Source organism: Cannabis sativa, chromosome 4, assembly GCF_029168945.1.
Source record: "Cannabis sativa cultivar Pink pepper isolate KNU-18-1 chromosome 4, ASM2916894v1, whole genome shotgun sequence".
Taxonomy (NCBI): domain Eukaryota; kingdom Viridiplantae; phylum Streptophyta; class Magnoliopsida; order Rosales; family Cannabaceae; genus Cannabis; species Cannabis sativa.
The window spans coordinates 27463889-27475611 of record NC_083604.1 but is presented as its reverse complement, the minus strand read 5'-3'; the positions used below and the strand labels follow the sequence as shown (position 1 = coordinate 27475611).

At 35.4% G+C, this 11723-nt stretch overlaps 2 protein-coding genes across 2 annotated transcripts; one reads left to right on the top strand and one right to left on the bottom strand.

Moving 5' to 3' along the window:
• Positions 1–763: 763 nt before the first annotated feature.
• On the top strand, positions 764–2274 carry LOC115712728 (uncharacterized). The gene is made up of 2 exons (XM_030641072.2): positions 764–1793; positions 1931–2274. The coding sequence occupies exons 1-2, from the start codon at positions 917–919 to the stop codon at positions 1975–1977; spliced, it is 924 nt and encodes a 307-aa protein (XP_030496932.2). The 5' UTR covers positions 764–916; the 3' UTR covers positions 1978–2274.
• Positions 2275–2853: 579 nt separating this feature from the next.
• On the bottom strand, positions 2854–7127 carry LOC115712727 (hydroxyproline O-galactosyltransferase GALT4). Its single transcript, XM_030641071.2, has 7 exons — positions 5868–7127; positions 5200–5432; positions 4835–5125; positions 4589–4717; positions 4325–4498; positions 3475–3582; positions 2854–3371 (listed from the first exon to the last, which is right to left on the bottom strand). Exons 1-7 carry the CDS (start codon positions 6721–6723, stop codon positions 3162–3164), a joined length of 2001 nt encoding a protein of 666 aa, XP_030496931.2. The 5' UTR covers positions 6724–7127; the 3' UTR covers positions 2854–3161.
• Between the last annotated feature and the right edge of the window lie 4596 nt (positions 7128–11723).

Genomic DNA, 11723 nt, shown 5'->3' with positions numbered 1-11723 from the left:
GCAATCCTCAAAGTACCCATGTTTTCACTCCTTTAGACACCTTCTCGCATGACCTCAAGAACCTTCCTGGAAGTCTTGCGAAGCTGGTGGCGCTGGTCTTGCACCACCATCTCCTTCGTATTTGCAAAGAATCGTCAGTAAGTATTATTTTTTTTTTCTTTTATAACTTTTTCAATATAACGCGGAATTAAACGATTCAAGATGTTTTAGAAAGCTGAGAATAAGATCCACAACTTTCATGTTTATGAACAAATCTAATTCTATGTGTAACATTGTTTAAATCCACTAGCAAGTTCTACTACCTATTCAATGGTCTCTCCAACCTTGCTTGTGTCCAGCTAGAAATACCTCAAATGATTCTAAGCAGATAATTGGCCTTTGAAAACCCTTGTAAAGTGGGGTCTTCCTCGTTTGGAACTAAATAGATATTTGGCATAACTTGGAAATTACACATTGTGAAATTTAGCTAATAACAAAAACCAAGAGACACATGCGGTATATTTTATAACCTAGGAACCATCATAGTATAGTCTCTATATTTAAAAACATCACTTGCATACAACTTCAATGTCCAAATTCACGTCCAATACTAATGAAACGATGATCATACTATATATTATATTATATATGTATGAATATAAACAATTGTAAAGCTGTAAAAGCATCAATTACAATTTATATATTTTAAGCAATATGCTATTTATTAGTTGTAAATGATTTAAAAACAATATTAAATAATAAGTGAATGAATCAATTACATACTCAAAAACAATAAGTATTAAAATTAGAAACATGCACGAATATCAGCTGATACATAAATAGCACACAAACACAGCTTCAGCTTCAGAGAGTCCTCTTTTAATCAGATAATATCACTATATGTCCCAAGTCTCTTCCCAAAAGAAAAAAATAAACAATGACGACGACACCAACCAGTTCTCTCCTCCTCCTCCTTCTCCTTCTTCCTTTCATGGTCTCATCCCAAACCTGCCGCCGAACTTGCGGAAAACTCCCTCTGAAGTTCCCCTTTGGCGGTGGCCCTGGCTGTGGTGACCCCCGCTTCCAACAATACGTGACCTGCAACACCATAGACGATCATGGCCAAGAGCAACTCACCCTCACAACTCACACCGGTTGTTACCAAGTCACAGCTATAGACTACGTCAACCAAGTCCTTTACATCTCAGACCCTTCCATGTCTACATGCTCATGCATCAACACTCAACCCTCCAAAGGCTTTGGCCTTGACTCCGATGCTCCTTTCTCATTCCATGACGAAACGGTCTTCGCTTTACTTGACTGTTCTCTTTCTTCATCACCAATTTACCATTCTGATGGAGGCAACGGCTCTGACCAGTACAAAGTTCCACTGTGTGATAATCAAGGAACAGTTCCCATATGCAGCTTCTTATACTCTTGTAGAGCTATTAGTACTATAAACCTTCCTATCTCTACGTGCTGTGTTTATACGCCGGTCGATCTCGGGCCGGCATACGACATGGACTTGGAGAAGTTGAAGTGCTCTTCTTACTCTGCCTTTTACAGCTTTAATGGAAGACAATCTGACCCTGATAGTTGGAAGTATGGGATGGCTTTGAAATATAAGTTTAGTGTTTATAATGAGTATCCTAGAACTTGTGCCGAGTGTGAAAAGAGTTATGGAGTGTGTGGATACACTGGACCTTACAACTCATTCATATGTAACTGTGCTTCTGGTATTAATTCTACTTCTGATTGTTATTTTGGACAGAACTATAACTTTGGTTCAAGACTACTACACCCATGGAAGACAGGTACGAAATGTGGCTTTGTTATTGGTACATTTTAATTTATTGTTATTATTATTTCTTTTGATCAATACTATTGTTATTGTTATTGCTATGTTGTTCAAATTTTCTTACTATGCAATGGCCCATTAATTTTCTTGCAGGGGCAGTACTGTTGGTGTGGTTATTAGTTTGGGTCTTGTGGACATGAAACTACGTTTATCGTCCTTCTTTTGGGCTGATTCTTATAGCTATCATTGTGTTGTGAAAGGAATGTGTTTGGTTAATTATTAATAAGGAAGAAAGGGTAATTATCATTTTGCATTCTTGGGGTAAGCTCAATCGCCATCGTCATATTGTCAGCTCATTTTTATATTATGTTGAAATTTCAAATGTAATTTATTATTATTATTATTATTATTATTATTAAGAAAAATTTAAGATTTACTACATGTACAATCAAATTATGAATTAAAACCATTTCTATATATATTATTTATAGAGGTGATTTGCGTGCCAACTGTTAAACTAATTTATAAAGCAAGACATGTAAGTGAAAAATATGTTAATGGTGACAAAATAAGAATCTGGAATTGGGTCCTACTTTTTCGCTTCCTGTAAGCACTAGATCAAATGAGAATCACTTTTATTACGATTGTTCCTTCTTTATCGTCGTCACTTTATTCGCCTGCACTACAAAGTGATATACAATGTACATGGACAGAGAACATATAAAATAAGAATTAGCTTTAGTGGAAGAAAAAGAAGCCTAGTAAGTTATTTTATTAATAATAATAATGATACCCCCATCAACCTAATAATGAGGTTAAAGAGCCACTTCAAGAAGAATGTGGAATAATTTGCTCACTTTGAAAATATAAAATTATTGGCCGCGCAGAAATGGTGATGAGCGTATTCCTATTTGGTTTTAATGTTTTTTTCTTCTACTTTTCTTCCGATAACATTTATCATTAAAAGGAAGAAAGAAAGTGGGGGCCAAACTTTTATCATAAAGCAGAGTTGGGAAACATCTTCACTTTTTCAATCAGTGCGAGAAACAATTCTTCGGCAAAGTTGACACTAGAGATGCATTTGATATCGTTCATTGACCATAAGTGAATGTGAACTGTTCCACTAATCGCAGTACAAGTTTAATATGTCTATGCGTATAATATGCTTATAGGAAAGAATATATAAGTTGAATTGCCTGCCACCGGGATCAGGAAAACTATATTAGGTGTATAAATAAATGAATTTGGAATGGGGCACAGGCTGCCCCTACTGTGACTTAGAATCTAATCCTTTCGAATATCTACATACATGTAATAATCTTACCGTGTGGTTTCGTCTAAGTTTGTTAGGTAATACTATCTTAGATTATTGTTTTATCTTTTGTCATCTCATGTTACAGCATTGGGGTTTTCCACTTTGCTGCAATTTGGTCCACATGCAAATCATCTGTCTAGGAGATTGGTAGTGTGCAGTGTAATAATCATCAATGCAACCAAACTGGCAGAATTTCAAGCTATGCAGATAACTTACTGGCCTTGAACTGTTGAATTGCTCAACCCACATGCCCATGCTCACGTCTTCCATCTTGAACAACTGAACGTAAAAAAACACTCATGTAAATTGTCAAACCATTGACCTTACCAAAAAAAAAAAATCAACAAAGAAGAAGATTACAGGTAAGATTGATCGGACTTACTCTCAACTTCTGCTTTTCGAACTCGGATATGATAAACTCTGCAATGTCAAGGGATATGATATAGCCTGGACCATTTGCATAAGGTGGATAATCTTCTTCTGGCCATTCCTGGATTTCAGGGAAAATATTGTATATGTGATGAGATCATGTACATACAAGTTCAACGTATTTACAGCAGATGAAGTTTGCAAAATAAATAATTGAAAATATTAAATTAAGAAGTAGAAAATGGTTTTCGATTTCTTCAGGAATGATGTCTTTGAACACACAAAAAAGTACCATATGAACTAATCATGCCTCACTTGTTTTAAACACAAAAATTGACTAGTCCGCAAACAATGTCATCAGATGTAGGAGACCTATCTAAACTTATATCAAAAAATAGTCTAGCATAGTAGTTTATTATCTTACAGTTCGTTATTTATTATCTTTGTTAGTTTTACTAGGACTATATAAGCCTAAGGAAGCAAATGTATTAGCAGGTTAACATATATTGAAATAGAATCTTGTAAAAGAGTTTCTCTTGTTTCAGGTTTTCCCCTTTTCTCATTATTTCCAACCCGCTGCATCACAATGTAAATATATCATCAGACATGAATAGAGCTAGACAATAGGCAGGCAATAAAAGCATGCGGTCATTCAATCTCTACAAAATTAGCGGACTACTTCCAGCAGAAATAACGAGCCCATCAAAGTTCTTTCCTGAGCAGAGGGTTTCATATAAGCCACTAACTTTCAAGAGGATAAGTAGAACAAAGAATTGAAATGTAATCAATTTTCAAGCACATTTAGAACAAGCAAAGAAAGCAGCTATCGGTTAAGAGAATGGAGAACCAAGCAGAATTCATACCTCATATGTCACTGCCCATTTGCCATGACGAAAGGGTTTGTGATGGTAGTTGACGTTTCCAATATAGAGACTTCTATCTCCATGAACTTTGTGTGCCTCCTTAAGCACGGCATCCACCCTAACAAAAGTGTCGTCATCACACTTCATCACATACTTTGCAGCAACAGTACGAACCTGACAAGACCGATAACCAAAGACATTTCAAATTTATGTGTAGAAATGAAAGACACAAATGTAGGAAAATCTTATTCAAACACCACTCACCCCATATTCACATATTGCTATAGTCTTCAACACAACAAGGTCATAGTTATCAATATAAGGGACTATAACAATGTCACCAAAATAATCTGCTTCCTTTTTTAACTCAAAGTTTACCTCCTTTCTTCCATTCTGCAAAAATGAAATTCTTAGACCTTCAATACTGACCTGAAAAGGAAAACTAATACACAAATGATGTTTCAAAACTGAAGAAATGCGATCCATTTATGAATGCACATCTGAACTTACAAGTGCTACGAAAAAACGAGCTACAACATCTGAAGATTTAATTAAGTCGTGCTGCATCCACGACTTCCTTACAGCCATCCGTTCAGCAAAATGGTTACCGGCCGAAAGGATGCCAATGAAAAGTCCCACCTGACCATTGGGAAGATTCGGAGCTTTCCATCTAGTAGACATCTCAAGATGCCTTTGGGGTGAAAAACTAGGATGTGATGTGGGTAAGGAAGCCGCAAATACAGAATGCACATCCACATCCCCATTCACAAAAAGTCCAGTGGCATCATCAAGAACAAAACCCTAAAGAAAAAACAGAATTAGTATGTCCTGGATTTTAGGATGGTTTCAAGAAGTGCCAAAACAATATTGCTTACCGTACGATATGGGAAAGAAGTTACATGACGACCATCAACATTGATATGGTACCCTTCCAAGCCAGCACTCACAGTAAGCACAAATAGCCTGCCCTCTGCGAAAGGATACGGCCAATCTATGGTCACCTTCTTTGTACGGCCAATCAGCCTGTTCAACCACCACAAAGCTTTTGATTCTTCTGAGTGATTATCATCATCACGAATCCACTTCTCGCATTTCACCTGTCCATCAACTATATCAAAAAATAAAAATAAAAAATAATAATAATTAAAACGAAAACTGTAGATGTAAAAATAAATTAATATGATCGAATCTACTCAAAGCTTGTTTTGGAAAAAAAAAAAAGAAAAGATAGTAAATATTTGCAGGTACTGAAATAGAACGAAACTTTCAGGCGCATGAGGGCCAATCTGAATTTGAAAAGAAAAAATAAACAATGAAAAATAAACTTTTGGGCATTTTCCTAAAGGTCCTACAAAAGAAATAATATGATGATTGCCCTGAAAAAGTTAAATTTTTAATTTAGCAAGAAATTGATTTTAAGTACACTCTGTAATAATCTACCTAAAAGATTAAATTCAATTAAATGCGAAAGGTTCATTTTTTTTTTATTTTATTTGTTTACGTTAGATAATTAATCAAGAAAAAACACGTCCTAATCACCTACCAGTTTCTTCGTCGGCCCTGGATTTCCATCCTTCACATCTAAGCGCCGAACCCCATTGCATCCGATAACACGTATTCTGCTCAATCACAGGCTTTCCACTCCAATCTCCCTTGAGCCTCGGATTGAAATGCAATATCCTGGGCGGGTCCTCTCCATCCACGGTCTTCAATCCCTGCAACTCCATCATGAACTGCGAGACCATAACCGATTCATCCCCTTCCTTCAACACTGCTATCTTAGGATCATATTCAGCGTGAGCCCAACGCGGAGTGCCCACAACGGTGATATGAGACCATAGTGTCAGCCCACACGGAAGAACTAAAACTCGATTTCGAGCCTGAAAATCGGAACCAGAAAGTGTAATCGAAGGAGGGCACTCCTCGGACCGGTTGGCAGGCTTGGCAGCTGCATGTTGCTCAATTGTCCCAGACTTAAGCTCATCCCATAGCTTCCTACCAACCATCCAGGCATGCTTCACTGCCTTTTGAAGTTCGGAGAATTCATTTTTACCAACGTTTCCGTCAAGGACAGTCTCATTGAACACCAAACCGGACACTTTCTTGAACACGCGAACGCGTCTCTCTTTAGTTCGATACGGCGGGCTAAGAGAGTCGTCCGTGGGACGAGTTGGGAAGTCTTTACCAAACATATCCTCCTCGCTCTCAAGCGGTTTGGGCAAGCCGTCGCCGATAAACCCATAAAGCCCGTCGGTTGATCCCGACCCGAACCCGGTTCGGAGCACCAGAGGGATTTCAAAACTCATGAAGAGCATGTAAAAGAACAACAACGCCATCAGTATTTGCAGCAGTCTGAGTCGACTGGGAGACATCAGCGAGTCTAACTTCCCTCGCTTCATTGTCTCCTCTTCCGCCTAAAATGCCTCCACACCCTACACCCACTAAAAGCCTAGGTTTTGTACAGACAATGAGTATGGTTTAAGATTGGCAGTTTTCCAGAGACAACTCTATTCAGTAAACCCTAACCCTAAACTCGAATCAAAATAACAAAGAGAGCTGAACTCGAATCAAGATAATAGGTACTGTCGAAATTTTACAAAAGTGAAAGTTCTGTGCTGACAAATGAAAGAAAAAGATGACACCCACCATTGCTGCCGAGTGCCGAGCTCTATTGCAAGCCTGGAACTTTGTGCGCAAAAGGCAAAAATCAAGTGGAAAACGACGCAACTTTAAACTAATAAGTAAATATATTTTTTTTTTAATGAAGAGTGATCTGCCAAAACACATCTCGAAAATTTTGTTTGTAGTGTGAACAATAGATTTTAAGTTTTTTTTTAACGGGACTATTTTCCGCGTTATAAATTATAATAATTTTGAAAAAAAAATATTTTGGCATATGATTTGATTTTAGACGTAGAGATGGACTAAAAAGTTATAATAGAAGGTGATAATTAGTATTCTCTTATAGGGTAAATATATTTTTCCATCTTGTATTTTATAAAAGTTATTCACTATTTTATTAAATGACAAAATGAACCATATATTTACCAAGATGGTAAAAGTAGGACGCTGAGCTCAATTTTCAATAATCTTACTTTTTAATATAACTAACTTTAAGGCAATTTCTAACAACAGATATAGAAAATGTAATCAGTTTTGTCATTACATCTTTAGATTAGATTATTGTTAAGTTTTATTTTGATAAAAAATCAGTTCAGGGTCCTATTTGTACAATTTTAGCAAATACACAATCATTTTTTCATTTAACAAAACAGAGAGTCCTAATTAAAATTTACAAAATACATGGTCGAAAATAATATTTATCTTTTTATATATATCTTTTTTCTTTTTTTTTATATCTAAGTAAATATTTTTTTTCTTTTCAAATTAAATAATAAGTAAATATTTAATAATGTAGAATTAATTTACGAAAATCAAATTCTAAAAAAAAATCTCAATAAAAAATACTATAGTACAAATAAATTTTAAAAAATAGTGTCGGTAAGCATACCAAAATAAAAAATTTATATATACAAAAATATATTAACATAGAAAATTTTTTACTTTTAGGCTTTCAACTTTTTTATTTATAAAAATACATTTTTAGTAAAAATAATAAACTATTTTTTAATTGTTTTATAATTTATTTATAGTTGTATTATAGTTTTCAATTTTTTGTTATTTGTAATTGATTAATAGTTGTTATAAAGTTGATTTCTCGTTATTTTTTAGTTAATTTCTTACTTTTTATTGCAAAATATATTTTTGTAATTTTAAAATTTTATAAGCATATTTTTAAAAATAAAAATTTTAGGCCATAAAATTATAAATAAAACATAAAAAAAATATTTTGAAAATTTCCTTACTAAAATTATATGTTTGATTTATTTTTATTTTGTCTTTTTAAAAATATTAATATTATCATGCCAATTTAGTAGTGTTCACTCAAAATTTAGTCAACTGACAGTGGAGCCTTATTTATTGTTGATAATCACCACGTGTAAATAATAATGATAAATAATAAAAGTAACACAAGGATTTATAGAGGTTCGGTCCCCTTGGTTAGCAGGTAATGACCTACTTCCTTTTTAGTTGTATTGATTTTTGAGATAATACCACACAGATTACAAGCTTGAACCTTGTAATTTCTAGCTATGGCTTCCTTCAATATTACAGTAGTGAAAATTGAGTGTTACAGATTTAGAACTTTTGAGAATTTGTGAAGGAAATAGACTGAGTGTCTAGTGAGTGAGTTGAGTGAGGAGGCGTGAAAGAGATGAGCTATGGGCTTGTAAGACTTAAAGTTCATGTCTTTTTTCATGTGGTCTAATGCCCTTTATATAGTGTAAGGCTTACAAAATATCCTAATTCAAATAGGTAAATATCCCCTTTAAAATAGAAAAATAACTCTTTTTATCTTATATTTAAATTACAAAAAGGATAATTGTTATCTTATTTTTTGCACCTTGACATGGCAATGAGAATGAATGACACGTGTCCCACATTTTGGCTACCTGGGCGAAGGGAAGTATTCCTAGCAGCCCACTAAAAGTGAAATCTTAATATTTGTAACACTCAGATGTCCGGTTAATCAGGAGGACATCCGACCAAGGTACAGACCTATCTGTATTGAGCAAGGCGTATAAGTTGGCAATTCAAGACATCAATCTCGCCGCTTCCAAGACACGAAGACAATCCCTATATTCGTGGGATCTAGTTAGAGAATAAAGGCAATACGCCTTAGTTTCTTTTTCCTTACATCGTAATTATAGAATTAATATAGTTTCCTATTTATTTATTAAAGATTAAGGAAAACTATCCTTCATGTAATAAGCTCTTATAAGCAGTGGCATGATCACACTATTAAGGGGGACGAAAAAATTAATCCAGAGATAAACACTCTAGAGAGAATAGTGATCTAAGAGAGAAAATAACTCAGAGATCCATTGTAAGAGCTTTAAAGAGGAAGAGCACTGTATTCCTTATCGCAAGTCAATACAAATACAAGGGGAGTAGGCTATTACCAATCTGACGAGGTCAAACCTCTTGAAAAACCGCTGTTCTTTTTACTTCAGTATTTTTGCTGTCTATTATTTATCTTATTTAATCGTTTTATTTTGACTCACTGCCGTTGGCTAGAAGCGAGGTCAACATTTTGGTGCTTTCATTGAGAGCAAAAACACAAGCTTTTGCTTTAATCTTGATAGGTTAATACGATGATTGTACAAACTAGAAGGGGAGGTCTTACTGGTCAAGGCAATCCAATGGTGACAAATCCAAATATGCAAATTTCACAAACCCCAAACAAGTTAATACACAACCACCTACAGCAGGCCATGGAGTGACTACCCCTCTGGCTGGGTTCACACCAGGTGCACATGAGACTAGGAACACCAGTACGACTGTCGATCAAACTACTCCTAGCACTGAGATCCCGCCAATAATACTCAAAGGCCTGTTGAAGATGACACTAAACTTCAAAATATGTGGGATGCATTTGGGATTATGCAAGTCCATAACAACACCATGCATCACTATCAAGAAGATCTCCGAGCAGCCATCAACATTGCCTTCAACGAGAAAAGACGTCAATTCATAGAGTGGGGGGACCGTGAGATAAAGACCATGAGGGTGCAACAAGCAGCTATTGGCGATCGATCTAGGTAGGCTACCATACTGATAAGAAGGGCCTACTAGGTTACCAGTCAACAACCAGCAATTGAATCTAGTATCTCCCTGAGCTGGTTAGAAGGGTATGTAGCTGGACATACTACACAGACTCATGTTGGTCAGCCGTCCAATCCAAGGCCACAAGTCCAAATTGTGGGCCAAATGGTAGACAGCCAGATCCTGCCAAACTGCCCCTTGGGAGGAGTTACACATTCAAACAACTATACTTATACGGAGGTCTCAGGCCAAGCTCCCAGCCAAACAGGTCAAACACCAAGACCACCTAGTACCTTGGTGTTCAATCAGTTAGGCACCGTGCATGTGTTGGAATTTATTTTACCAGGATCTTAGATCTACTCACAAGTATGTTGTTTAACACCCTAAATATGAACTTTCTAAAACGATAAATAAACACATATAAAGTTAAGAAAACCTTACATTGATGGCAGCGGAATAATGTCTCCTTCCACTCAGATCTCTAACCCTTGTATCCTTTCTGTCGCAGAGTATTATCAAGATCTGAGCCCGAATGTCCTTCTCTTTGTGTGTGATCCTTCACAGTCTTCCAATCTATGATTGAGGTACCACTTGTTGTGTGTGGGCACTACTCTATCACTCAGGATTTCGAAATTTAGAAGAGGAAAAGAGAGAGGGTAGATTTCGGCTATAGAGAGAAAGGGAAGGCTCAGTTTTCTGAAGAAAGAATTTTCTGACAGAAAAGGTTATGAAAACTTGTTAAAACTTGTTATTTGACTGAGCCATCACTTTCTATTTATAGGCAACTACTAGGTTTAGGTTAGGAATTATTTGGCATTAAAATAATGAAAATATCAATTTGAAAAACCATCCCAAGTGGTCGGCCATAGGTGTTAATGGGCCTTACTTGGATTTTGCAGTTTTCACAAATTTTTATTTCTATTTTCTCAAAAACGCCAATTTTCCAATTCTAACCATTTAAATGCCAAAACTAATTATTTAATAACTAAAATAGATAATTAAATAATATTGTCATTTAATTTAATTATTAATTAGACATATAAAGTCTATAAATAAATAAATAAACCTAGAATCTCTTTTCTATACAATTTCGCCCCTGCTTAGTGAAAATTCACAAATTAGACATAGTCTAACTTTAGAATGATAATTGATTAATCACAAATCAATTATTGAGTCTTACAAGCAGTATAGTCTCAACTAGAATGGGGACCATGGATCTATATGCTAAGCTTCCAATAAGTGAATCGAATTTACTAAGTAAATTCCTACTTATTAATTCTTCGTTGAATCCACTCTTAGAACTTAGAATTGCACTCTCAGACTTATATAGAGCATATTATATGTTCCACGATATAGATATGCTATCTCATTTAACCATTGTTATAATCTTATTGTGATCAAAGATCCTCTATATAGATGATTTACATCGAGATGGGATAATTTTACCGTTCTCAACCCTCAACGTATTTTGCCCCTTAAAACACTTAGCTACCTGTAAATGATGTTTAGTGATCTAAGATTAGTCACTTAAACAAGAGCTCATCCATTTACTTCTATTTAACTAAGCTCGAAGGGAATCATCACTTGACTTCTACACACCAGTAGAAGCTATAGATTCCATATTTATGTTCAGCACTCCCACTCAATCATACTATCATGTTCCCAAAATATACGTATCACCCTGACCCAAAAGTAGGCTTAACTAATAAATCAAAGAACATGAATAGTACTC

What these genes read in the sequence shown, in the direction of transcription:
- LOC115712727 (XM_030641071.2), bottom strand. Translation starts at nt 6,723, where the DNA reads ATGAAGCGAGGGAAGTTAGACTCGCTGATGTCTCCCAGTCGACTCAGA. An exon ending in CTCGTTTTTTCGTAGCACTT is followed by an intron (nt 4,718 to 4,834) that starts GTAAGTTCAGAT and finishes TCATTTTTGCAG; the next exon opens with AATGGAAGAAAGGAGGTAAA. An exon ending in TAGCAATATGTGAATATGGG is followed by an intron (nt 4,499 to 4,588) that starts GTGAGTGGTGTT and finishes CGGTCTTGTCAG; the next exon opens with GTTCGTACTGTTGCTGCAAA.
- LOC115712728 (XM_030641072.2), top strand. Translation starts at nt 917, where the DNA reads ATGACGACGACACCAACCAGTTCTCTCCTCCTCCTCCTTCTCCTTCTT. An exon ending in ACTACACCCATGGAAGACAG is followed by an intron (nt 1,794 to 1,930) that starts GTACGAAATGTG and finishes ATTTTCTTGCAG; the next exon opens with GGGCAGTACTGTTGGTGTGG.